The sequence below is a fragment of the Panthera pardus genome, unplaced genomic scaffold (genome assembly GCF_024362965.1).
Source record: "Panthera pardus isolate Hobbes unplaced genomic scaffold, ASM2436296v1 HiC_scaffold_12, whole genome shotgun sequence".
In the NCBI taxonomy this organism is placed as follows: Eukaryota; Metazoa; Chordata; class Mammalia; order Carnivora; family Felidae; genus Panthera; species Panthera pardus.
In genome coordinates, this window is record NW_026526677.1 from 99,257,131 (window position 1) to 99,284,806 (window position 27,676).

General features: G+C 48.9%; 1 protein-coding gene across 4 annotated transcripts; it reads left to right on the forward strand.

The window, feature by feature from the left end:
* The first annotated feature begins 91 nt into the window (after positions 1–91).
* On the forward strand, positions 92–26,797 carry JAML (junction adhesion molecule like). Of its 4 annotated transcripts, none has more exons than XM_019469011.2 (10): positions 92–201; positions 5,055–5,118; positions 7,975–8,129; positions 9,483–9,708; positions 13,874–13,986; positions 16,796–17,033; positions 20,487–20,625; positions 22,781–22,841; positions 24,288–24,374; positions 26,297–26,797. In XM_019469011.2, exons 2-10 carry the CDS (start codon positions 5,076–5,078, stop codon positions 26,387–26,389), a joined length of 1,155 nt encoding a protein of 384 aa, XP_019324556.2. In that variant the 5' UTR covers positions 92–201; positions 5,055–5,075; the 3' UTR covers positions 26,390–26,797. The 4 variants fall into 4 exon arrangements, with proteins under 4 accessions (XP_019324556.2, XP_019324554.2, XP_019324557.2 ...); XM_019469009.2 differs by lacking the exon at positions 92–201 and adding an exon at positions 3,871–3,993; XM_019469012.2 differs by lacking the exon at positions 92–201 and having other exon boundaries at positions 8,067–8,129.
* The last annotated feature ends 879 nt before the right edge of the window (positions 26,798–27,676 follow it).

The following is a 27,676-nucleotide window of genomic DNA, read 5'->3' on the forward strand; positions in this document are numbered from 1 at the left end:
GGGTCATGGGCCAGATAACTGAAATGAGAACCTTGATTTAGAGGTTCCTGTTTGCATCTCTGCAGCCACTTCAGAACGCACGCATTTGGTTTGCTCTGAGCCTGACCTCCTGTGCCGGCAGAAGTCTCTTCAGTCGGACTTGGGTACTGCAGATGTAGCGCAGTTCAGTGCTTGGCTTCCCCTCGGTGCGCCTCATCTTGGGTAAGCAATTGCTTCATATTTCTTAAGCAGGGATTCACACTTTGCTGTCTCAGGAGAAGGCTTTAATTTGATGGCCACGTTTACAGGGCTCTCCACCTCTGTAGGAAGAGATGGGTATAAGGTAGCCTGGTGGGTGCACTTTTCCTTTCCGTGGGGTAGAGTTGCTTCTGTTAAGATCCTCAGAGAGAAGAGGGGTAAGGTTTGCCCTTAATGCAAGAGTAGGTGATGATGATGATGATGATGATGAAGAACAAGACTTTCATTTATAATTTGCCTGTGGTTTTAGGTAGAGCAGTGACTAGCTGCCCTTGAACTCATGGCGGGACTTGTCCCTCACTGTTTCTCTTCCCCCAATCCTAGACAGACCAATATTTAACCTTAAGAAGTCAGAAACTTAAACCTCTCAAGAGAGCTAGGCTATACTGTCCTTACCAATCACGTCCTTTGCAAAGCTCTGATCTCATGAAGGCCTGATGTAGGGTCCTTTAGGTGTAACCTGGTCTGAGGAGGGAGCGGGAGTAATGACTTCCAAAGTCCCCTTCAGGTAGAGGGGTGACCAGTGATGTCAAGACTGTCTTACAAGGAGCCATGTGACCTCCTGGCCCAATGTAGGATAAACGGTCTCGGAAGGAAAACTGAGGATGCATTTCAAGAACTTCATGCCTCAGAGGGGTTACGTGGGTAACTATACCTCAAAACAATGAGAGCGCAGAGGTGCACAGCCAGGGGTGAATCGAGGGGACTTAGCATCGCGAGGTGAGCGGGGTAGGTAAGGGAAGCCTGTGCAGGTGTCTATTTGCTCAGTGGTTGGTTGTCCTTACGGGGGGCAAGCACTGGCACTCAGAGGCAGCACCTCTCCCTTATCTTGTTTTGTGATATTGTAACATTAGGGGGTCATTTTCACATCCTGTGTGGTTGTCTCATTGTCACGAGTCCCTTTTCTGAAGAGGTTTTTCTATCACAATCGTGCCAAGGGTAACCCTTCCTCTGCGCTGTTAACAATGGGAGAGGTGATCCCGATGGTTACAACCTGCCCCCCCCCCCACTCCCACACCGGGAGTGATAGAAGATATTTGCCAGGAGTTATATTGTGAAAGCTCCGTGAGCTCAGGTCAAAACGTTTGGCCAACACATGAGATTTCTGACCATGCAGAATTATCTTAAGAGCATCTGCTGAGGAGATGTCAGGATCTGAAGAAGCGAGGTAAAAGTTGAGAATTTAAACGGAATCCTATTATCAAGGTGCTTAAGGTGTATCTGATGCTTTGGTTGGATTTCTAAAGACCAAGATTCATTTTATGCGTATATTATATATCTGTATATATAAGATTCTGATCTTCGTTGTTCAGATAGTAGAGCTTATAGTCTTGGGAGGTGAGCGTGGAGAGCAAGACTTTAATCAAACAAGCCCACAAATAAATAGATAATTGGAAATTATGACAAATGCCCCAAAGGAAAGATAAATAGTCTTATTAAAACATGTGGCTTGCCGGGGGCTAGGTGGGGGCACCTGGGCGGCTCAGTTGGTTAGGGCGTCTGATTCTTGGTTTCGGCTCAGGTCACGGTCTGATGGTTCGTGGGTTCGAGCCCCACAGTGGGCTCTGAGCTGACAGGGCGGAGCCTGCTTGGGATTCTGCCTCCCTCTCTCTCTACCCCTCCCCTGCTCTCTCTCTCTCTCTCTCTCAATAACTAAACAAATACATAAATATTAAAACAACAATAACAACAAAACAAAGCATGTGGCTGGGCATCTGACCTGGTAAGTGTGGCTCAGGAGAGATTTCCCTGAGGAAGCCACGCTGACTTGACATCTGAAAGCTGAACAGGAGTTCACTGGATGAAGTGGGCGGGAAAAGCACTCAGTTGGGGGAGCAGATTCATCTTGTTTGGATACATGAAGTTCCGAGAAGTTTTGCTCTAAAACATGGAATACTTTCAGAAACACGAGGGGCAGTACAGGGCAGTGAGGGGACAGGTTCTGATCCAGAATGCCTGGGTTTGAATCCTGGCTCTGCCGCTTGCTATGAGTTATCGGGCAAGTCACTTCACCAATCTGTGCCTTAGCGTCCCAGTCTTGGAGACCTCATAGGGTTGTTGCAAAGGTTACATGGGTCAACGTGTAGAGCGTTCAGGCGGTACCTGGCATGTAACCCTCTCGGAATTATTGCATATGTAACTACTGATCTCTGGCGTGGTCCTATATTAACTAGGCGGGAGAAAAGGTCCGATCTTTTAATGGTAAGGAGGAGGCCCAGGAGACTGAGTGATTTCCCAGAGATCAAAGAATTAGTTAATGGAAGGTCTGACCCAGGAAGAGAATTTTTTAGGAATTCAAATCCGTGCTTTTTCCACGAACTCATTGCTTTTCTCTTCATTCACAGGGAGTTCTACCGGTGCATATGAGTACTTAGAACCAAAAATGATATCTCGTATTCTTTTTTAAAAAAATATAATTTATCGTCAAATTGGCTAACGTACAGTGTGTAAAGTGTGCTCTTGGTTGCAGGGGTAGATTCCGTGGTTCATCGCTTACGCACAACACCCAGTGCTCATCCCAACAAGCGCCCTCCTCAATGCCCATCACCCATTTTCCCCTCTCCCCCACCCCCCATCCACCCTCAGATTGTTCTCTGTATTTAAAAGTCTCTTATGGTTTGCCTCCCTCCCTCTCTGTTTGTAACTATTTTTTTCCCCCTTCCCTTCCCCCGTGGTCTTCTGTTAAGTTTCTCAAGATCTACATATGAGTGAAAAAATATTGATCTCTTGTATTCATCAGATTATTTGCACGTTTCCTAAGATTTGTTTGAAAACGGTTGGGTGTGGCTCTGAGTGACTAGAGTTTGGTGACGGGGTTCAGAGTCTCTTTGGGATCACCTGTGTCCTCAGGATAGAATGGCCCGAGTTGTAGGGAATGTAGGGAATGGTTTCAACGTGGTGGTCATTTGGGCAGCTATTTGCACTCACCCAGCACATGCCAGGCACTTTAGTGGTGCTGCAGCACAGGCCTGGGACACTCGTAAACAGGAACATATGGTCCTTCTTGAGAATCTAGACTTGGTGCGGTTTGGTGTTAGACCTGTAAATCAACTGTTCCTCCTCCAAGCAGAGGGCGCACTGCTCTGGGGGAATGTACAAGAATAGTTTGCCGGACAGAGGAGGGAACACAACCAACTCCCTGAAGAGGAATTCAGCCGGAACGTTCAGGGATCTCAGATATCCCAGATATGATGAATTACAATGACACATGCTCGCAAGGAAGCTCTTTTTCGTGGATGTGTGGGGTGGGATGGGTGGGGTGGGATGGGTGTCGTGGAGCCAGAAGACAGCTGTTGCTATCTTGAGAGAGATCTGTGTTTTTATCAGAGGTGTTTGGGGGAAACTTAGTATGACTCTTGGTATATCTGAGTCAGTGTAATTATTATCTACATTGTGATGGGGTTCAAAAATTGAAACTTAAAAGAGTTTCCAGTTCATTCTGATTCATCACTTGCCATTCTTATAAATGTAGACGCTCAGAACCCAAATCTCTCTCGGCGCTACAAATTGTTTCCTATCTGATTTTTAGGTTATGAGAAACAGGATCTTATGTGGTAATGATTTCTACTTTTCGAAGCACTGTTATCTACATCATCCTGTTTGATCCTTGCATTATTGTCCTCATGTTATAGGCAAGGAAACTGAGGTTCCGCAAGGTCAACTGACTTCTCTGCATAAGTGGGACCTAGGGTAGGACCTCCTTGAACAGTTTGACCCTGATTTTCCAGATGGAGGATTTTGTTGTTTAGAACGCAGGTAAGGAATCTCTTAGGTAATCGTTGTGTACAAGTTAAAATGGCCACAACATGTGGACTTCCCACCAGCGCTGGGTGGGGTTCTGTGATGGAATTACACAAAGACAGCTTTCCTCCTAGCAGGTTCTAGGTAGAGTTCTTTTAATGGCGGGATGTTCCGGGAGCAGGGATCGTGGCCGAGCCCAGACATAGCGGTTGGTGGGAACCCAAAACGGGTTGGACTGTAACTCCCTGAAGTTGGTGTTCTGTTTCATTAAGAAAATTGTGGGGCATGGTGAAAAACAACGAATCCTTTCCCAGAGCTGGTAGACGCAGCGAAATTAATACCACAGAGATAATATAGATGCTTAAAAAGTACTTTTTTGCCCATGTGCAGTTCAAGTCTCATTCTATCCCTGCTGCCTTGCTTAAAAAGGTGGGGGGTGGGGGGGGAGGGGAGGGTAAAAAAAAAGCTCACCATGTATATTTTATGCGGCTCCTTTCTGCCACAGAATGCGGTGAGTGCCTTTCAACTGGGTTGAAAATTTTCTCATTTGTGTAGCTCCTTTCCCACAAGTCCTGAACATTCTCTATATGTTTAAAAGTAATAATTTTAATTTAGTTGGAGAGATAGGCAAAAATGTCACACCGAGTCAGCTGTCATCTTTTGTTTATGTGACATCCTTAGGTTGTAGAATGGCCAGGGTTGTCATCTCAAGGACATCCTGAAATTATTTGCTTTTTTCCTCTTGAAAAGCAATTTTCATCGAATCTTCTCGTACAGCCAATCTAAAGCGGCCCCCAAGCGACTCTCCAAACACTGCTTTGTTTTGTTTCATGACAGCACTTTCTAGCATCTGCTATTTTCTTGTTCATTCACTTGCTTCTTTTTTTCCCCCCTCCATTCCCCCCCCCCCCCCCCCCAACTCGCAAACTGCAGGCGAGTGGCACCTTGTCCTTGTTCGGGGCTGTAGCCCAGTGCCTCAGGCACAGATTGGCTCACAGAGGCACTCACTGTGGTTCGTTAAGTTAACAAACTTCTCTTGATGCTATTTTCTGATCTTTTTTTTCTTTTATCTGAAGGTTGGAAAATTGGAGAGCAGCATGTGTTGCCCACTGAAACTCCTCCTGATGCCAGTGTTACTGGGTAAGTAGAAACCAAGGAACCAAGGAGGGCGTTTGATTTCCTGTAAGTCTCGTGCGTTTTCGAAAGCCGGCTTTATAGATTTTCATTTCCCTTTGGTTTGCTGAAAACGGAAACCCCAACCTGGAACATCATGGTTTTGCTGAAGCAGCTGTTTTAGAAGCTAGGTAGCAAACTCTTTCTTGGAAAGCTGAATCTTCCTCTGTTTCTATTAGAAACAGAAGGCCTTCGGGTCCTTGATCGTGTGTTCTAGGACCTTCCGACGTGGTACGAAGAACATTTCTGGCATTCCTGCGCTTTAAATCGTGACCTTAAAAACACAGCTAGTCTCAGATCAGGAAATGAAATTACCGAAGAGAGTCCCAGAATCCCTGTACTCTGCTGTTGCTGTAGCTACACCAGCCTTCTTGTGGTTCCTCAAATGCACTGAGCTCTTTCACAATTTGGGGTAGTTTCTTTTGCCAGGACTTTCTCTCCCCGCCTTGCCCTAACGAGCCTGCCTAAAGCTTCCTTATCCTTCAGGTTTCTCCTTAAGCTTCCTTCCTTCTGGAAACCTCCTCTGAACCATGCCACACCCCCCCCCCCCCCCGCCCCCCAGCCCCCAACCCCGGCCCCGGCCCCTGGCCCTCAGGTTGGGTTGGAGTCTCCTGTTCATGTAACTTCTGTGCTCTGGGCTGCTTCTTGTGTATAGTTCGTGTCTTCTTTCTAAGTTGTCCGTCCTTTCTCCCTGCCTTTTCTTTTTTTTTTTTTTAAAGCTTATTTTTATTATTTTGAGGGGGGAGGGGCGGAGAGAGAGAGGGAGACGGAATCCCAAGCAGGCTGTGCACTGACCGCACATAGCCCCTTGCAGGACTCGAACTCACAAACCGTGAGATCATGACTTGAGCCCAAACCAGGAGTCGGATGCTTAACCGACTGAGCCACGCAGGCATCCTTCTCCCTGCCTTTTCTCTTTATCCCATGGGGATAGCTCTGTAGGAAGAATGAATGACCAAGGTGCTTTGCTCTCATAGTCTCTTATTTTTCCTCTTTATTATTAGTTTTTTAGCTGTGCATGGTAACCTAAACACTGACTCAGCAACGTGCACATAAGAACTGCCTTTGCTCTAATTCCAGGAAACAGAGAATGTGCACCAATATGCAGACAGACAGACACACACACACACACACACACACACACACACACACACACACGAAAATGGTATGTATTTAAGAGAAGCTTTTAGAACCATGCAGGCTGGTCATGTTCTGAGGCTCTTTAGACATTTCCTCAGAGGCACAGGAGGCAGCCTGCAGATTTCTGCCCTTCCAGCCAGAGACTTAACAATTCAGCCCCGTAGGCGGTGGCATCAGGGCATTTTGTATTTCTTTGCAGAGAGCTTTTTCCTCTGTAGAAAGTCTCATTTTCTCCATCCGTTGTTCTACAAAGGTTACCCGTCAGGTGTCAGTTTCTTGTCGCTTTGGCGGCTGCCTCTGCTTTCTAGCTAACCTTCACTTAATACTACATAGGGCGCTCTTAATATTAAATGAAATTAGCTTAATATTAAACTAATTAAATTAAATTAAAGGTATAAGAACACCTTTAAGCGCGTGTGAAGTTGCTCAGTTCTTCCTTACAGGAAAATTCCAAATCGGCTTTGGAGATGATTTTGATGTCTTTCCAAACACTTTCCCTCCAAAGGGTGTAGGGTTCATGTTTTCTTTTCTGTCTTCCCTACTGTGCGCGCCTGCTGTTGGGCAGGAAGTTAACCCTCTTCTCTCAGGGCAACAGCTTGCATGAAAAGACTGGCACATTTTCTGTTTATTCCCATACGTGTTCACTTGGCTCTTCCTCGATAGAAACTGGCCAGCACCTAGAGGGGTCTTGCTCAATGTTGTCTCTCCACACAGGGCACATCTTGTGCAAATGGAAAGAGCCGTGTAATGGTTTCCTCTTTTAATGAAAAGAGAGGTGATTTGAGCGATATATAGATAGCGGAGTGGTGCCTGTGCATAAACACCTGGGATCTGAAAAGCCGGGGCTGACGGCAAAGCTGGGGTGGGAAGCGGGGGTGGAGACAGACACAAAGAAAAAGCGAAGGGGAGAACCGTGCTCGTGCTGGTCTAATTACAAGGACCTGCACTGACAGCCAGAATCAGCCAGCAAAGTCAGAGAGAAGCTTTTGTAAGGGAACTAAAGAAAAGGAAAAGAGGAGGGAAGCAAAGAATACCTGTGAGTTGGCTTTTTAGATAGGGAACCCATGGGAAACTAGGAGCAGGAGACATGTCATTTCCTGTTTGTGGGTGTCTAAATGCATGACCCGGAAGGAGAACGTCAGGGCTTCCCTGAAAGGGAACTCAGAGAGGGGCACCTGGGTGGCTCAGTCGGTTAAAGCATCTGACTCTTGATTTCTGCTTAGGTCATGATCTCATGGTTCGGGAGATCAAGCCCCACGTTGGGCTCTGCGCTGGGCGTGAAGCCCGCTTGGGATTCTCTCTCCCTCTCTCTCTGCCCCTTCCCTGCTCTCTCTCTCTCTCTCAAAATAAATAAATAAACTTAAAAAATAGAAGGAAAGAAAGGAGCTGGGAGAAAGGAATTCCAGAAACAGGGAAGGGACCAGCTAGGAGAACAGGATCAATTTGCATTTTTGCAATATGAAGATTGCAGAACCCCTCCAACTTGAGGCATGTGCATAACTAGAAGGTATTTCTCTTACCCTTGGGAGTGTCCTGCTGGTTTGAGTGAGGGGCCTCTGAGTACTTTGTCTGTGTTGGGTCATCTGGGGAGGGAAGACGTATAGTACTTAGTGATTAATACTGATTTTTGTGGTTGAGGGTATTTGTCTAAATGATGTCTCCTCTTGCCTTTGGCTTCTATAGATTATTCCCTGGGCCTGAATGACTTGATTGTTTCCTCCCTTGAGCTAACGGTCCATGTGGGTGATTCAGCCCTGATGGGGTGTGTTTTCCAGAGCACAGAAGAGAAACGTGTGACCAAGGTAGACTGGATGTTCTCATCGGGAGAGCACGCCAAGGTAACAAGGAGGAAATACAACTCTGTGGTAGAAACCCCTGGCCAATGGTGTGAGGACAGCATGGGGAGAGGGAGAATCAGGTCATCAGGTGCCATGAGGTGGTGTTGCCAGAGTTTGGGTTCTGAAGCTTGTCGGAACTGAGCCTCTTCCTTGCTCGGCCCTTTGGCCGTGCGACCCCCTGGGCCAGTAACTCCACTTGACTGACCTTCAGCTTCCTCATCTGTGACGATGAAAGTCATTATCATAATGGTAATGCTTACCTTTTGGGTCCTTGAGAAGCAATGAGAGACGTGCCCATGAAGTTCTTTTTGTTTCTTTTCTCGATGTTTGCCCTTTGTAGAGTAGTTTAGGTGGTTGGGAGGGCTGACAAGGGTGAGAGCATTGGTCTAGACAGAAGAGGCATAAGAACGATGTCACAATAATCTTTTTTGGCGGGGAGAGGACCAGATCCTTTCGGCATTCCATGCCCCATTCATGTGCCGGGGAATCGTCTCTTTCTCCTTCATGGCCGCTTCAGGTGTTGGGATTAGAAGGTGAAGCATGGCCGAGAGGGGGTCTTTCATGGGCGCTCTTTGGAGTGGGGAATAGTGTATACAGCCCGTCAGAGATTCTGTAGAGATGCCTGTATCTCAGGATCATTTGTGAAATCTATCCTAAGTAACGTGTTACTAACGGTAAGGTCCCGAAGTGTACAAACGAAATACTCTTTATGTAGCTCATAGCATGTTATTCCTTTAATACTTTTCTCACTCAAATTTTTGTTAGTATTTTGTATTATGAGAGGGATAGGCCCATGGTGTACGTAGAAATAAGAATTTCCCAGGGCTCCCCTTCCCAGCCTGCCAGCCAGTCCGTGATGATGACTCCGTCTCAAGGTGTATGATATGCTGCCTGGAAGAGGGCAGAAGGAGGGGTGGGGAGTGATGGCCAACATGCCAGGGACCGGCACCACTACCGGTCTGGGGGATTGCCTCAAGGCTTTGAATGCCCTTGAATCCAGGGGCCATAGCGGAAAACGGGGTGGAGATGAGAGAAGGTGTTCAAAAGTTGTGAGTTTGAGTCCCCAGAGTGACCTTCAGAGTGGATGTTACATTTTACCTCAGACTGTAAGAAATGGATATGTGTGGGCCATAGTCCGCCATTTGTGCGTGAAATAAGGCACAGGGCCTTGCTCAAGTTACAGTGTTACCCGGCACCAAGTACTTTTTAATCATAAGGACAAGGATGATGACAGGTACGATGGCGATGGTGATGATGCCGTTGCCTCCACAGAACGGGGTCTTTTGCATCCAGACTCCTAGGTCTGGTGCCCGTGACTTTAGATGTGCCCCCCAATGTTGTGTTGCCCTCCAGGATGATTACGTGCTATACTATTACGCCAACCTCAGCGTGCCTGTGGGGCGCTTCCAGAACCGTGTGCGCTTGGTGGGAGACATCTCACGCAGCGATGGTTCTCTCCTGCTCCAAAATGTGGAAGAGGCCGACCAGGGAACCTACACTTGTGAAATCCGGCTTGAAATGGAGAGCCTGGTGTTCAAGAAAGCGGTGGTGTTGCACGTTCTACCAGAAGAAACCAAAGGTATGCGAATGCTTTTACCTAGAGAAGGGCGAAGGGGCAAGAGATCTGATGTGCGAAGAGGGCAGGGAACCGACTTTGTTGAACAAATGCCAGCCTTTGGTCTAGACACTTACCACAGAGTGAATCTGCGATAGTTGGTGTGCTTTTTTTTTTTTCTTTTTAATTTTTTTTTACTGTTTATTTAATTTTGAGAGAGAGACAGAGGCAGACTGCACGTGGGGGAGGGGCAGAGAGAGAGAGGGAGAGACGGAATCGGAAGCAGGCTCCAGGCTGCTGAGCTGTCAGCACAGAACCCGACGTGGGGGTTCGAACCCACGAACGGTGAGATCACGACCTGAGCCGCAGTCGGACGCTTAACTGACTGAGCCACCCAGGCATCCCAGTAATTGGTGTTCTTTAAAGAAAAATCTTGACGGTGGTAATTTTATTATCACCTTAAATGTGTCCCATCATCATGAAAATGCCGTGGAGGAAATATTGGTCTTTTCATTTTACACATGAATTAACTTGAGGCTTAGAGAGGCTTAGATGTGACTTGTCTAAGGACGCATGTTTATTAAATGGCGCACCTAGTACTTAAGCCCTGGAGCCTCTGACATCAAAGTCCCTATTCCTTTTACTCTGTCCTGGTGGTACTTCCCGTCCGTTATCCTCAGTGACGCCATGTCCATATTTAGTAGGTTCCTCTGGTAAGCGTTCTAGGGGACAGAAAAGAAATGAGAGGATCTCGGTATCGTCTTTGGACTTCATCTTCCCATTTGTAAATGGAGGGTGTGGCTTCAGTAGACTGGTGGTGTTCAAACTGTGCTGTGTAGAACCCTGAAGGTCCAAGGAACCTGGTAGGCTGCGCAAAGGGTGAGAGCAGGGCAGGGGTTAATAGAGGATCCGGTCTAATAGGACCTCAGGCCTCCAACTGCAACCAAAGTCCTTTCTCTTTCTCCGGTTTTATTCATTGGGCTGCCAGAGAAGATTTTGTTTGAAGAAAGAATTCTGCTGCCTTAAAAAAAAACCTTGAAAACCCTAGAATTAGATATATTCTTTCAAAGTGTTGAGGGACGAGTCTACGGTCTCGGGAAAGCTTGCTAGAATCTGGACCTCCTCTCCTCCCCCAGCTGGTTTGGCCCGCTGTGCGCGCCTCTTTGGTGATGCCCATCACGCCTGCCCAGATGTGTCTTCCCTGTTCACCTGGGTCTGTATTCTTTGTCCTCTGACCAGCCTTGGACCCCCTGCCTGGAGCAGAGTAGGCCATCGATAAACATTTGTCGAACGAGGGGCGCCTGGGTGGCTCAGTCGGTTGAGCATCCGACTTCGGCTCAGATCATGAGCTCATGGTTTGTGGGTTCCAGCCCCACATCAGGGTCTGTGCTGATAGCTCAGAGTCTGGAGGCTGCTTCCGTTTCGGTGCCTCCTTCTCTCTCTCTCTGCCCCTCCCCCATTCATGCTCTGTCTCTCTCTGTATCTCAAAGATAAATAAATGTTTTAAAAAAATTAAAACAAACAGACATTTGTCGAATGAATGAAATTCTGGAATTAGCACCCTTCGCTTGGAACCCTGTTTCTAAAACTGGAGCTGTAAAAGGGATTGTAGAAGGTGGCCTCTGACCTCCCTCCTAAACTTTTCTACTTGTTTTCCTTTTCTTTTTTGTTTTAAAGTTTATTTATTTTGAGAGAGAGGAGGGGGAGAGAGTATCCCAGGCTAACAGCACAGAGCCTGTTAGATGAGGGGCTCGATCTCATGAACCATGAGATCATGACCTGAGCTGAAATCAAGGGTCAGCCACTTAACTGACTGAGCCACCCAGGCGCCCTGCCCCCCTACTTTCTTTCAGTTGACGTTTTTCTTTTGATTTCAAAGCTGTAGTTCTCCAGAAAGGAAATGAATCAGCTATTTCCCCAAGGATCATCTTTGGGCTACTCCTTTCTGCTTTGTCCTCTGATGCCATGCCCAAATGCTTGTCCATACAAATACAGCCTATAAAATAGGAGCCTTTTCCCTCTTTGAAGAGATGCAGAGGCCATAAAGTAAAAGGAGCCAATTTCAGAATTGGGAAATCCATGGACACAGGCTAGAACAATTTTAGGGTTTGTCAGATATTTCCCCCGTAGCCAGTGGAGCAACCTGTATTTATTTTTCCCTTGTGGCCAGAAAGGGAGTAGAGCCAACTCCTAAAAATCTGCCTGCTGGCCACTGGAAAGTTGTCCAGCTTGCTTGGTGGAGGTTGTCTTCCCCCATGTGAAGTCATCTATACTTTGCTCTACAGAGTTTACTCCTCAGTTTATAACTTTTCTATGCTCCTGCTATCATTTAGAATTTTTTCCATGATCCTACTCCTTCAATTCCTTTTTCCTCATAGGTTTTATTTTAAATATCACAGACAGTATTCTTGCAAACAAAAATAGTATTAACTTCCTGTACTTTTGCTCTAGAACCAGCCATCCTTCCACTTACGTGAGGGGGCCCGGTACAGTGAGTGAGAGCTTTTGTGCGTTTCTTCACTTAGGTCTGGGGTGTGTGCTTGCTCAGCCTTTTATGGGCCGTGTGCCTTTGGGCGCTTTCCACCTTCTTCCTCTGAAAATGGGCAAATGATAGTGCGTATCTCAAAATATTGTAATGACTGGCTGATATGTTACATACACCGTGTCTGGCACATGCCTGGTGCAATGAAAGGTGCAGAATGGGTCAGTTATATTTACTGCATTTTAAAAATAGAGCTCAGTTGGTGAAGCGTCCAACTTCGGCTCGGGTCATGATCTCACGGGGTGAGTTGGAGCTCCACATCAGGCTCCTCGTGAGAGTGCGGAGCCTGCTTGGGATTCTGTCTGTCTGTCTCTCTCTCTCTCTCCCCGCACACCCCCTTCTCTCTGCCTCCCCCTCCCCACTCACTTGCCATCTCTCTCTCTCTCTCTCTCTCTCAGAATAAATAAATAAACTTAAAAAATAGAGTTCAGCTCTTAATGTGCTGTTGGATTTAGGGGGACCTTCCCTCCCTATCCGTCTTCTTTGGAGTGAATTTTTGTTACTTTCAAAATGACTCCCTCCATAGAGTTTCAAGTTCAGAATATTTTCTTTTGCTTTCCTCCTATTGTGCATCTCCCCTGCTGGGCAGGAAGTTCATGTTCTCCCAGAGCAACAATTTGGATGAAAAGGTCGGCTTATGCCTCGCGTTTGCTCCTTCATGAGCATTGCTTAATGCTCTTTTGAAGGAATTCTGTCCAGTTAAGCCCTAGGCTTGTGTCTCCCCAAACACCATCCTGCCTTTCATTTCTTAACTGACTTTGGGGTTGATTTGTGTAGCGTATTCTTGAAAAATCAGAATCATTTTGCTAGTTTTTTTTTTTTTTTTTCCAGGGGCCCCTTGAAATGATTTACGCAGTAAACACATGATGGGGTCAGTTGCGCGTACAAAAAAGCAGAAAGAAGAGTCTAGGAGTTGGGAAGCCAGAAGCAAGGGAATCTGTTGGGGGAGTGGGGGCAGGGATTAAAACAGAAAGACAAGCCAAGAGAAAAGCTGTCTATTGTCTTGGCCTAATTAGCAAGCAGTCCTGTGACCTGTACCATAGCCAGAGCTGTCTTAAGCCAGTCCTAAGACAACCTGTAAAAAGAAGGAAAGAAATTGAAGAAAGTCACCCGTGATTCAGTTTTTCAGCTCAAAGAGCCAGTGGGTTATGTATAAGCATGAGAATTATATAACTTTCCACTTCCTGTTTATGTTCGGCAGATGTGGGCTTCTAAGCTGGTGATCGGAAAGAGGGGGGCTTCGAAAAAAGAAGAAAGAAAGAGGGGGCTTCAAGATTGTCTGTCCTTTCTTTAGTATAAACCTGAAGTTGAGTTGGGACTGGAGAGAAATTCTGGAAAAGGGGAAGGAGCAGGGAATTAAAGGGAATCAGAATGTGTTTACCGTAGATTGAAGACCCCTCAGAGTTGACGTGTGTGGGTAGCCACGGGTATTCTCTCAGCTGCGGGGTGTCAGGTGAGTGAGACGCCTCTGAGTGCTTTGTCCACACGGGATCAGCTGGCTCATCTGCGGAGTGAATGTGTGCGGTTTTGGGGGTGGCATTGATTTTATGGCTGAGGATCTTTGGCTAAACATGATCTCTTCTGGAAGTTCTTTGACTTCTGTAGATTATACCTTGGGTTTGACTTGAGTTACCGTTTTATCCCCAGAGCTCATGGCCCATGTGGGTGATTCGACTCAGCTGGGCTGTGTTCTCCAGAGCACAGGAGAGAAACGCATGACCAAGGTAGACTGGACGTTCTCATCAGGAGAGCATGCCGAGGTAAAGGAGAAGGAACCACTGCTGTGCTGTCGAAGCCCCTGGCGGATGGCGTCAGGACGGTGTGGGGGCAGGGGCAATCGGGGCAGCGGGTGCCGTGTGGTGGCGTTGCAGGGCTTGGGCTTTGGAGCGTGTCAGAACTGGGCCTCAGCTCAGCCACTTGGCTGTGGGCAACTTTAGCTTCCTGGTGGGAAAAATGGCTCTGATGCAGATGAGGAAGAGGAGAAGGATGATATTCTTGCTGCTGCTGCTGCCTGCTCAGCTTTTAGGGCCGTGGGGACACATGTATTAGATCGTCCGTGCAAAGCATCTGTACGTGACTTGGCCACTGCCTTTTAGTTTCCTTCCTCTTTTCCCTTCTCTTTGTAGAGTCCATGGGAGAATGAGGGGGGTTGACTTTGGTGGCCTTGTCTCTAAGCTCCGGGCTGGGCATAAGAATCGTTGCATTCTTATTTTTATTTCGGTTATTTTTATAAGTTTTCTTCTGTGCCCCGCCGCCCCACTTCTGGGATGGAGGGAATTTTCTTTGTCTTTATGGGTGCTTCAGGCGTTGGCATTAGTAGGTCCTGGGGGCCAACGCGCAGACTCGTTCATGGGAACTTGCGTGCAAGCAACAGGGGAGTTCACGAGACCATAGGCGTCATTTGTGCCTGCTGATGTACATGTGGGGCAAGGTGCACTGCGGGGGATATCCCAGGTCGGTTACTGTTAATCAAAATTAAGGTGCAAAGTTTATAAAAGATCTATCTTTTCTAAACTAAGACATATTCCCAGCCACCTCTGTTAAAAAGTCGTTTGTACTCACTCGATTCCTGTATGCCGTCTGAGTGGGCCTGGAAGTGTGGCATCACGGTGGCATATGGGGAATTACATGTGGCCCCAGGTTCACCTCTGGGAGCTTGTCGTGCGTTTAGACGTCAACTGCTAAGTGAGTCACAGCAGAAAATATGTTGAGAATGAGCCTTTTGAGCTGTGAATTCAAAACACAGAGAGGTTTCGCATCCATGTTTGTATCCCATTTCCTTTTCTTAAAAGCCTTAAAAAATGTTTTAAGTTTATTTATTTGAGAGAGACAGAGACAGGGTGAGTGGGGGAGGGGTAGAGAGAGGAAAGAGAGAGAGAGAGAGAGAGAGAGAGAGAGAGAGAGAGAATCCTAAGCAGGCTCCTTTAACAGGTATTTACTTACTCATTTAACAGGTATTTTAAGCACCTATGTAGCAAACACTCACAGCTCCTGCCCTGATGGGAGACTTACGATCAAGATCAAGGGAGATATGCAGTAAAATACTGAGGAAACAAATACATGCTATGTCAGATATTAGAGCTATGAAGAACAAGAAGGCAGACGTTTGTGGTTCTTACTGTATATAGGTGGTCAGAGAGCCCTCACTGAACAGATGACATTTGAGCAGAGATTTGAAGTGAGGGAGTGAACCATGTGTATTTTGAGAGGGAGGGATGCCCCAGGCGTAGGGAGCAGAAAGTACAAAGGCCCTGAGGCCAGTACTCAAGGAGAGCAAAGAGGCTGGTGTGGCTGGAATGAAGTGGTGAAGTGACCCGAAGAGGTAAAGTGAAGAAAAAGTGTAAGATGAAATCAGAGAGGAAAATGGAGCGGGGCGGATCATGGAGGGCCTTGTACTTTTAGCAGAAATGGGAGGGGGCATTGGAGGGTTTTGAGTAGAGGGATAACATGATTTAACTTCTATTTCCTTTTTTTTTTTTTTTTAACATTTATTATTGAGAGACAGAGAGAGACAGAGCATGAGCAGGGGAGGGGCTGAGAGACGGGGATACACGGAATCCGAAGCAGGCTCCAGGCTCTGAGCTGTCAGCACAGAGCCCGTCGCGGGGCTCGAACTCACAAACCGCGAGATCATGACCTGAGCCGAAGTTGGACGCTCAACCGACTGAGCCACCCAGGCGCCCCTTTTAAAAATTTTTTTAACGTTCATTCATTTTTTGAGAGACAGAGCGTGAATGGGGGAGGGGCAGAGAGAGAGGGAGACACAGAATCTGAAGCAGGTCCAGGCTCTGAACTGACAGCACAGAGCCTGACATGGGGCTCGAACCCACAAACCACGAGATCATGACCTGAGCCGAAATTGGACGCTTAGCCAACTGAGCTACCCCGGCGCCCCTTAACTTCTATTTCTAAGGGCTCATCTGCTGAGAATAGACCAGTTTGGAGAAAGCGGGGAGACAAGTAAGGAAGCTTATTGCAGGAATTGAGGTGAGAGATGCGGTGGCCTGGGTCAGAATGGTAACCATGGAGGAGGTGAGAAATGGCCAGATTTGGGATATATCTTCAAGGCAGAGGTGACAGGATTTGCTGAGGGATTTTCCATGTGAGTTTAAGAAAGCGAGGAGTTTAGTAGGATGACTTCAGGATTTTTGGCCGGAGCATCTGGAAGAAGGCATTGCCACTTACCAAAGTGGGGTGGACTGGAAGGGGCTGGTTTGGGGGAAGAATTTGGAATTTAGTCTTAGACGTGTTTCCAGGGTCTGTCGGAAGTCCGACTGGGAGTACCGTAAGAAGTCAGGGCGCCCTTGTGCTTCTTTTTACGGGAAGGGAAGGCCTCTTGTGCCACTTTCCTCATCCTTTTCTGCCCAGGGGACAGGCGTTCACGGTTCGGTGGTGTCCTTCACAGTGACACAGGCTGTGCCCCTGTGTGTGTGCATGGCCTCATGTTGTCTGATATTTCACTGCCCACACACGCAGGGCCCTGCACGTCCTGAGAGCCCCCCACTCAACCTTGCCCATGCCCCGACCCCCTTGGTCTTTGCAAACTCATACTTTGCCTTTCCCTTCTAGGAGGAGGTTATGTTACGTTATCACTCCAAACTCAGGGTACCTGTGGGGAGCCCCCAGAACCGGGGCCGCTTCCAGAACCGTGTAACCCTGGTGGGGGACACCTCCCGCAATGATGCGTCTATCATGCTCCAAGGAGTGCGGGAGTCTGACAGAGGAAGCTACACCTGCAGTATCCACCTGGGGAACCTGACCTTCAAGAAAACCACCGTGCTGCACGTGATCCTGAAAGAGCCCCGAAGTATCTGACGTTCGGCTGGGGAGGGATGGGGGGCCTCGTAGCGGGTGGGCATGGCCGGGACTAGGGTGAGGCCAGAGAGGCATTCAGGGTGCAGAATTTCAGGGGGCGTCTGTCTCTTACAAGCACTTGTGCCCTGGACTTCAGTGGCCTTGACAGTGGCATTTGGAGCCCTAGGCACCTTGCTTGCCTCACTCCAGTTCTGGCCCTGAGGATGTATGAGGTCAAGGGAGCTGGTATTTGGTGAACACACGCCTTCTGCCAGAACTCACTCGTTGCCGGTGTGATAGGCTGATGGAAAGGTACAGGAGCTCAGAGGTGGATTGGAGTTGGTGTCCGAAGTCACTTTTTACTTGGGTGCTGTATGCTCCGTAGTGGGAGGGAAAATGACCCTGAGCTGGGGAGAGACAGCACCGAACAGAGAGAAAACAAGAAGAGACCAGAGCCCCAAACAGAGGCGTTTTCTGTATTCTGGCCAACCCTGTGCATTAAAGCCAGTGGTATGTGGGAGAATAAAGACTCGATTGTGTGGACGGAGAGGGTGATTGGTGAGGGGTTAAAGTTAAACCAGAGCACAGGTAACAGTCAGGATGTGGCCTGTGGACTTTGCCTTTCGCTAGAGCCCTTCGCTGGGGGTTGGCTGCGGTTTGTTGGGGGCGGGGAAGTGAATGAGGCCAGAACACAGCTCGGTACCTCTGACCAGAGATCTGGGTCGATGGAAGCACCTCCCTGTAACAGCAAAGGCTCCCAGCCGGAGAGGGAAGCAGGACAAATGGCTTTCTTCACCTCCTCACGAACATGAAGTCGTGTTTTCCACTTCACGGAGGAAATACACGCCATTAGTGGGGGCTCGCTCAACCTCCAAGGCCTCCCCGCCTGCAGGCCTACCTCCATCTGCCCCCCTCCTTACCTCCATCCTGCCCCCCAAGGCTCCCTTCCGCCCCGGGCTGATCCGAACCTCTGTGCTCAGGTGACATGTTCTCCCCCTCGGGAACCTCGTGCTTTCTACTGGCTTCTGCTCCTTGGCCTATAAATACGCTCAGCTCTTCCTCTTACCTTCTGTCCTCGTCTACTTTAGCTCACACCCTGTATCTTTTTTTCTCTCTTAAAGCAGACACAACTCACATACCGTACAGCTCACCCATTTAAAGCATGCAACTCAGGGGTTCCAGAAAATTCAGAGTTGTGCGACCATCACTGCAATCAGTCGTGCCTTTCTTTCTTGACTTAGCCAAGTAGCTTGCTCAGAGGCTGAGTGTGGTGTCTCCTCTGTCACCTCCAATGAATTCCTGAGTGCACTGCAACCTGTCTTCTGCTCCTGCCTCTACTTACCTCACATCACTAATGGTACTCTAATTGCCCGTCCTCAGCCGCATTTACCCGAGTAGGATTGGACACTGCATCCTCTCTATGTTCAGTAAATATTATGTTGGGTTCCCTTCTCTTCTTCCCTCCTTGCCTCCTCTCTCCTTCCCTCCCTTCTCCATCCCTTCCTACCTCTCTCCCTCCTCCCTTCCTTCCTTTCCTTCCTTCCTCTCCTCCTCCCTCCTCTCTTCCTCCCTCCCTCCCTCCCTCCCTTCCTTCCTCCTCCCCTCTCTTCCTTCTCTCCTTCCTCCTCTCTCCCTCTTCCCTTCCTTCTTCCCTTTCTTTCTTCTTTCCTCCCTCCCTCCTCCCTTCCTTCTGTCCTTTCCCTCCTTCCTCCATCCCTCCTCCCTTCCTTCTTCCCTCCCTCTCTCCCTCCCTTCCTCCCTCCCTCCCCTCCCTCCCTCCCTTCCTTCCTCCCTCCCTCCCTCCCTTCCTTCCTCCCTCTCTTCCTTCCTCCCTCCCTTCCTTCCTCTCTCCCTTCCTTCCTCTCTTCCTCTCTTTCTTCTTTCCTTCCTTCCTACCTCTCCCTCTTCCCCTCCTTTTCTTCTTTCCTCCTCCCCTCCTTCCCTTCCTTTCTTCCTTCCTCCCTTCCTCCCTCCCTCCGTCTCTTCCTTCTCTCCTTCCTTCCTACCTCTCCCTCCTCCCCTCCTTTCCTCCCTCCTCCCCTCCTTCCCTTCCTTCTTTCTTTCCTTCCTTCCTTCCTTCCTTCCTTCCTTCCTTCCTTCCTTCCTTCCAAATTCTAGCCAGATATTCCACAAATTCTTCAAACGCAACACATCCAAACCTGCCCCTGCACACGTCTCCACAGCTCATCTCCAGCTTATCTCCTCCACCTGCGTTAACACCGTCACCATCTACACGGTTACCTAGCCGGATGCCTGGGAGTTGTGCCTGATTCTTCCCTTTCCCATGACCTCCAATCTAACAGGTCAACAGGTCCTGTCATGTCTGCTACTGATTTTGGGTCTGCCTTCTTTCCAGTCCCATGCTAGGCTCTGGCTGTCTTCCCCTCTGGCTTGGCCTGCAGGCCCCCAACATGTATCTGCTCTCATCCTCGGCCCCCGCTCTCATCCTTCCTGCGGCTCTCTGTGCCATCCTGTCAATCACAGATCCCCACATTCTGTCCAGTGCTTGTAATCTTTCAGTGGTTTCTCCACTGTCTACAGAAACAAAAACCAGACTCCTGGCTGGGATAGTCAAGGCCCTTCATGACTGGGGACTCTGTTATCTATCCAGCCTAATTCTCCACCATACCCACGAATGCGACCTTGAACCAGACCCCCAGAACGATTTCTACTTTCTGAATGTACCATCCTGCTGGGCCTCCAGACTTTGCACACAATGTGCTCCACCACCCTTCCCCATATTGTCTGCCCAGCAAACTTGATGTTTCCTCAAGAGTTTTAAACTTGAAAACTTTTGCTGAGGAATTCTAATCTGACACCCCGTAGAAGTGGGTACCCTTTTTCCTCTGTGCCCCTCTGTGCCCCATGTGGACTTCCGTCATAGCACCTAGAGCAGGCTGTGGTTCTCTGTCGATGTGTTTGTCCCTCTTCTTGAGATTAGGGACCACGCGTTGTCTCTGTAGCTTCCGTGCCTAGTGATATCTGGCACCCAGGAGGTGTTTATGTATGTATTTAGAGGGACGTGAGGAAATGAATGAGGGGTGCCATGTGGGTAAGAGTGCCCCTGAAGGCCTTACTTGGCATTCTGACTATGAGGCTGGGTGTTGTAGCATCTATCCTTTTGAAAGCAACCACTTTCTCATAGAAAGAACTACAGCCTCTGAAGCATCTGTTATTTTATTTTAAGATAGAATTGTTAATGTAAAAGGAAACTCTGCTGTAGGTAAGGTGCTATTCTCTTCTCCCACCCACCTTGATCTATACTGTAGGGGTGAGCAAGGGAGCCAGACTTGGCTCTCCATCTAATGGGGACCGCTGGAGTCCCAGGGTTTCCACATGGGGTGGAGTCTGGCTTTCTCCCCCAGCTTCCTGACTTGGCTGTTGCTCCTTGGTATAGAACTTGTGGGACTCTCAGCTCTTTTCCCGAAACACTAAGACCCTCTAATTGCTTTTCTCCTTTCCCAAGCATTGGTGACCCCAGCAGCCCTCAAACCTGAGATCCTGGGTGGTAATCAGCTGGTGATCATTGTGGGGATTGTCTGTGGCACTATCCTGCTGCTTCCCGTTCTGATATTGATCGTGAAGAACACCCACAGGAATACGAGGTACAGGGCTGGGTTGGGACGCTGGTGGTACCTCTAACCCGAAGTGGGAGAGTGACAGCACCCTGACCGTGCCATTTTCCCAGAAGGGGGTTACTTTAAAATAGAATCATTTGCGGTTGTCAAATTAGATGTCATCTAGGTAGGGACCCCCACCCCCTGCTCACCGTGCTCCAGAAAGCCCTTGCACGTCCGCACACCCTCTTCATTCGCTTTGGTATTTCACAAAGATTGCCAGCTCTTTTGTAACTGGTGGCCTAAGGAGAGCATTATTAAGAGTATAAACCTTTTGCGAGAGCTATAATGGTGCCAGTCCGTGCCCGAGAGAAATGGTTTTTGGATTATCCGCAACATCCACTTCACCTAGAGGTGCAGATCTTGGTGCTCTGACCCAGCAGCAGTGTTTCATTGGCCATTGGCAGGCCCACGGCCCCCCACCCCGCATTTCCCCAAGTGTTGATGACGAAGTCTTGTGGCTGTCTTGTAGGAATGCTGCCCACGGGCAAAGGCCCCCATTCAGGCTAAGTAGTTCTGGCTTCTGAGTCTCTTTTCCCCGTAAAACACCCATTCCACGGAAGGTGCTGGCGTGCCTTCTGGCTTTGCACCTCCTCCCCCCGGGGCCTCGCTGACTCGGTTTGAACTTGGCTGGCCTCTCCAAGGGTCTTTACGCTGGGCATGAAAGTGGCACTGAGCCCAAAGTTAGACACCCATGTCAACTCACCTACCCACTCTGGGCCTCAGTTTCCCACCAAATGAAGTCAGTGCTTCCGTGTCTACTCGCTTATCCTAAAGAAATAAGCAGACGGCTATGCTGAGATTTGTGAACACGGTTGCTGTAGCACGGGTGATAATCGAACACTGAAAATCATCCTCAGTGACGGTCAGAAAGGTAATGATTCACCGCATAGGTGTTCCATTCAATGACATGGTGCACAATCCCGAATGGGACGACATGGAAAGATGTCCCAGAAGCCGTATTACAGAATGTATGATACGATCTCATTTTTATAAAAAAAGAAAATTACATACAATGAACATATCTTGTGTGAGTGCCCCTAGGCCCGTATTGAGAAAGTTTGGGAGCATAATTCCCAAGTATTGGTAGTGCTGTTTGGGAGAAAAGAGAAGGTGGGTCCCCTGAGGGCGGGAGGTTTACTGGAACTTCAATTTCCAACTCTCTGTGTTTCTTTTGTTTTTTAAAATGTTTTATTTATTTATTTTGAGAGAGCGTGTGCATGTGCGGTGAAGAGAAGCAGAGAGAGAGAGAAAGAGAGAGAGAGAGAGAGAGAGAGAGAGAGAGAGAGAGAATCCCAAGCAGGCTTTGTGAGCACAGAGCCTGACTCAGGGCTCAGACTCACGAACCCTGAGATCATGACCTGAGCCGAAATCAAGAGTCAGACGTTCAACCGACTGAGCCACCCAGGCACCCCTCTCTATGTTTCTTTATTATTTGAATTATTTTACAATGAGAACACACAGCTTTATACTCAGATAATATGCGAAAAATATTTCCTCCACTTAAAGACAAAAAAAAAAAAATCCGGTTTCTTTTCTAGCTTCAACCCTGATTATTATTATTATTATATATATTTTTTTTAGCTCTTGCCTAGGCCAGAGCAGAAAAAAAGGAAGTGTATTCAGTGGCAGATGCAGAGGGCAGATGGTCAAGAGATCAAAGGCCGAGGGCTGGGAAGGGGCCAGGGCTGGCCGCTCAGGGAGTTTCTGGCGCCAATTCTGCTCTGCCTCCCCCCTCTGGATGGCCAGGAACCCTTTGAAACTGGGTGTCGCTGAGCTTCTGTCGCCCCCTGCTGGTCCAGCTACATCTCCCTAGTCCTCGGCTGTGATAAAATCTAATCCCGTGGCCCTCACTGTTAATTCACTTGAAAGTGTGTGGGCAGAAAGATGTTAGCTAGGTTAATAGGGAAGTCAACGCTGCTGTTCAGCCCAGACTATCTCCAGAATCCCTTCCTGCCCTTCATCAGAGAGATGCACTCCTCAGGTTTCGAGGTGGGCTGACTGGTGCTGGCGGTGGGCATCTAGAGAGAATAGTTCCTCCCCTGAGGTCCCCCTCTGCACAAAGCTCTGTGGGGTCTCCTGCAGGGACTCTTGAACATACAGTGCTGGCCGGTTAATTCCCCATGATTTTCATGCCTTGCAGCTCAGGAACGTCCACAACCCTGGTAAAAAGCCTGGAGAACGTACAGAAGCCTGATCCAGAGGTAAGGGAAGAACTCTACCGTTCTGCTGCTGGGCCCAGCGCGGGGCCGGGTGGATAAGGCTCTAGCATTTCAGGTGGTGCCATCAATTCCTCTGCGAACTATCTTCCTCAGTGTTATATCTCAGCATGCCGGCGGCCGGTGCTGGGCACGGAGCAGGGGCTCAGGAAATCTTCATTAAGCCAGCGAGCGAGAGCCCCTGTGGTGGGAGTGGGGTGGGGCTACAGGGCCTCCTGGTAGGGCTGGAGGAAGGAGCACTGGACTCAGAGCCCTTTGTCCTGTTGTAAGGTCCAAATAACCCGATGATCTGCAAGAGCTTCTTCATCTGTGGCATCATGAGGGAGCCATGAGGGAGAATTGTGGTGAATTCAGGAGTCAACAGTTCAGATGAAATCATTCAGGGACCTCAAGTAGGAGGATCGAGAAGTTCTTCTTCCATATTAGTTTGTAATGGAGCTATAAGTAATTGCTATTAGAGACTGAGAAATGAATTCATTTCCTTGAACTTCCTTTCCTTTCCTTTCCTTTTTTCCTTCCTTCCTCCCTCCCTCCCTCGCTTCCTTCCCTCTTCCCCTTTTCTCCCTTCCTCCCTTCCTTCCTTCCCCCTCTCCCTCCCTCCCTTCTTCCTCCCTCCCTCCCTTCCTTCCCTCCCTTCCCCTTTTCTCCTTTCCCTCCCATCCCTTCCTCCCTTCCTTCCTTCCCCTTCTCCCTCCCTCCCTCCCTTCTTCCTCCCTTCCTTCCTCCCTTCCTTCCTTCCCCTTCTCCCTCCCTCCCTCCCTTCTTCCTCCCCCTTCTCCCTCCCTCCCTCCCTTCTTCCTTCCTTCCTTCCTTCCTTCCTTCCTTCCTTCCTTCCTTCCTTCCTTCCTTCCTTTAAAAACTCCTCTTTGAGTATTTACTTTTCCATCTTTCGGCCTGTTTGTGACCCAAGAGTAGGTTTTGTCACAGCTGGGGCCTCAGAAGCCCAAGAATTTATCACTGGATGACATCGCCTCCCCAAATAGTGACAGGAATACTACCACCGACCTCACAGATGTGAGATTCAGGGAGGGCTGTTCCTGCCACATAAACCCTGTCAAAGAGATAACCGCAGTTAGCTGCTGATCAGTGCCATCGTGCCAAGCCTCTAATTAGAAGGAAATAAGCACAGGGTACAAGTAATCTGGCAAGATAAGGATTCCCTGCTGCTACCTAAATGGCCATTCAAAGATGTTTATCTTTTGAAGCAAAGAATGTGGTTAAAATAGTGCTCTTCCCCGACTAGCCAATTTTCTTAATTTGGGGGAAGACTGGGGACTGAATTGTCATTATTGACGATAATTTTCTAGCTCTCAATAACCCTCTGGTGTTGATGCCCTGTGAACAGTAGCAGATGGCCATTTTCTCTGGCATATAACATTTGGCGATTTTTGGGAACGTTTATCCCGTTTCTCCCCCCGTTCCCCCCTCTAGAAACATGTTTACTCCTCAATAACCACACGGGAGCTGATTGAGGAAGAAGAATCGAGTGGAAGGGCAGAGGCCACCTACATGACCATGGTGAGAGTGGTTCTGGGCCTGGCTGAGCCAGGTGACGGGGGTTGGAGAAGGAGCTGGCGAGGATATGGCAAACTCCTAGGCGGTGGGCATGGCTGGGTCACCCAGGGAGGTGACTCTGCCGAGGGCTCCTGCCCTGTGATGCTTTCTAAGTAGTAGGGAAGTCTGAAAGGCTGAGGCCCTGCTGGGTAGAAGACCAATCTTGCCTTCGTACCCAATCTCGAGTAGTTAAGCGTCACTAGGGCCAACGGTGATGGATTTTAGTGGCGAGAAGAGGCACCTTTATCAGGCATGAGCAAAGTGCCCCTGCCTCATTGGAGGTTAAACACGACTAATGAGGAGGGTACTGTAGATCCTTGGACAAACGTTGTGTGGCGATCTTCCTTCCTATCCAAGAGTCCCTTCCAGTTCTTCCCTTTTTATTTTTTTTATTTTTAAAAAGTCTTTAAAAGTGTATTTATTTTGGGGGAGAGAGAGAGAGAGAGAGCGCGCGTGCACCAGTGGGAGAGGGGTGGAGAGAAGGAGAGAGACTGAGGACTCTGCACCATCAGCCCGGGGCCCGATGTGGGGCTCGAACTCATGAACCGTGAGATCATGACCTGCGCCAAGATCAAAAGTCAGAGGCTTAACCGACTGTACCACCCAGGTGCCCCAATTCTTACATTTTTAAATTCTGTGACTTACGATGCGTGGACATAATCTGATCGCCAGGAGGGCTGCCTGCTGCATTCCATACAATAATAGGGAGTCGGATTCCTTCTTTCCCTTTCCTCCACTCCACAGGGAAGTACAGCACGTAGAAAAGGCAACTGGGGCGCAGTGAGTAGGAATAAGGACAGAAGGGGTGAGCTGGCGACGGGCACGGTACTATTTGTAGACTAATTATGGGCACCCCGGCCATGAAAGGAGTGGTGTTCTGCTGGGCCCAGACAGGCTGGCCTCTTGCTCGCGTTTGTTCCCGTCACAGCGGCACTGAGGACACATGACTCCCAGATGATCGCGGCAGAGAAGGACCCTGCCAAGGAAGTGTGAGGTCAGGGACCTGGCCTGGTTCCACCAAGTGCAACAGTAGCTCCACTCCGAAGTTGCGTGTAGTCATGTTTACCCCTCTGGCCTTCTCCTGCTACTGCCCTGTGACACTGCGGTCCCTGCCAGGCCTTGTCCGGCCTCTCACAGACCTGCTGATGACCTTTGCATGGTAGCTGCTGCTGAGTGCGTCCTCACCTGGGCGACACGATCTGCAGAAACTCTGTGAGGTCCACCTTCCCCGTGTTCAGTGTAGGTACTTGCATTGAAACTGGAAAAGAGCACTTCTGTCCTCTTGAAACAGAACTGAATAAAGCAAGGGGGATGAGAGGCCAAAGCCACAAAACTCAAAGGCCTTTAGGAGCTGGTCAAGTTATTTCTAAAGACCGCGTGCCAAATTCAGTAAGCGTCCGGACAGATTTTGGCCCGCAGGCCTTTTGTTTGAGACCTCAGGTATAGAGGTGATACTCGATTAGGGAGCAGGGATAACAATAAACCTGCAATTTTGTTGTTGTTGTTGTTGTTGTTGTTGTTGAATTGATCGTATTTATTTCAGTGAAGGGGGCACCACGCCTGTGTCCCCCTCTCTGAGGCTGTATGGCATAGTGGTTGACGTCACAAGCTTTGAAGCTGGGCAGATGCGAGTCCAAATCCTGGCTCTGTGATTTAGAAGCTAGCTGGTCCTGGGCAGGTAACTTAGCTTCTCTGAGCCTCAGTCTTCTCATCCTTAAAGTGAGAAGAAGAAGACTACCTCCCTCCCAGGTGGTGAGGATCTAAAGAGTCAGTGCTTGTGAAATTCAGAATTGGGCCAGATCGATGGAGAGAGCTCAATAAATGGCAACTATTACGATCAAAATACTTACAAATGTGCTCTGTTTCTTCCCTCCCTTCCCCTGCAGCACCCAGTTTGGCCTTCTCTGAGGTCAGCCCCAAATAACCCGCCTGAAGAAAAGTCAGCTGGGGGAATCCCCAAACCAGAGCAAGCCTTTTGAGAAGAAAGGAGAATTCCTTTTGTCCTTAGCAGTGGCACAGACTCTGTCCTCTGTGTGTCCCGAGTCACTGTCTGGTCATTCCGGACCCCTGCCCCCACCCCAGTTGGCTTCCTGCCTCATTGGTCAAAAGGCTGAAGAAGGAGGGTTCAGAACCTGGCAGAAAGACGGGACAGCTTGGGAGGAACGGGCTCCGATGGAGAGAAGCATGGCGGCGCTCCTTCCGGAGCGGGACACTGGCCCTGGGGACCCTGGCCGAGCCGCCGCAGTGGCCTCCTGCATTCCATCAGGTCCTCCCCTTGGATGTTGGTCTCCATGGATGGGTTACTGGGAAGAACCACAGAAGTCAAAACCAACCCAAACGGTTCCTTTGGCAAATTACCCCTAAATAAACGTGGCTTGTGGAAATCATCCTGTTTATGCCCTGGCTGAGGGGGGAGTGGAGCCTTGGTGAGGAATTTAGAGTCAGGAGTCCCTCAGACTGAAGTGACTGCAGGCCAGTTTTGGCCCTGGGACAGTGTGGGAGTGAATGGGTTGGAGTGAATGGGTTGGAATGAATGTGGCTCAAGGATTTAACCCGGCAGCTGTTGGCCTGGCTGGTATCAGGATGGCTGGTGGCTCTTTCCTGGGCCTCACCGGAGGCATCCTTGGTGGAGTTTGGGCATCTGTCTGTCTTTTTCAAAAGTGGAGCTTGTTGGTTTGCCAAAAGTAGACGGCCGCCGAGTTAACTCTTGGTCGGAAGGGGGAGGTCCCTATATGTTTGGTACCATTGTAAGATTTAGTGAGGTTCGTTTCAAAGATACTTTGGTTCTGGGCTCCCTTCCCTAGCCTGGGCTCTGCTCAGGCCTCCTTTCTCCGACTGCCGAGGCCCTTCCTCGTTCTCTGTACCCCATCCTTCCCGCTTAGCCCTTCAGGGCGTGGAGTTCTGGTCCAGTCTCAAGTGCAGCTGCATTTTTGAAGGATTCCCCTGACTCTCCATACATCAGGACCCTCTCATTACACGCCCATTATTGCCTCTTTATCTTTTACCAACTGTTCTTGGGTGTCTACTCGGAGGCCTGTAGCCTCATTTTCGTTCTTGTGCAGCATGGCTAAGAGTCGTTAAATGTTTCCTTCTCACCTGTTAGCTCTAAATAAGGAGGATGTCAATACTTTGCAATATGTGCATCCTGTCCAAGACCTATCAGAGAAGCGACACGTATTGCCATGATAAGTAGAGTGAACGGAGAGACTCTTTCATATCCTAAGGATTCATGGAGAGGAAGTGATCTCATTTCTGGGCTATTAAGT

Bases quoted from the DNA above. Each gene is read 5' to 3' on its own strand.
- JAML (XM_019469011.2), top strand. From the start codon at position 5,076: ATGTGTTGCCCACTGAAACTCCTCCTGATGCCAGTGTTACTGG. The intron at 9,709-13,873 runs GTATGCGAATGC...TTTTATCCCCAG, and splicing joins TCTACCAGAAGAAACCAAAG to AGCTCATGGCCCATGTGGGT. The intron at 22,842-24,287 runs GTAAGGGAAGAA...TCCCCCCTCTAG, and splicing joins TACAGAAGCCTGATCCAGAG to AAACATGTTTACTCCTCAAT.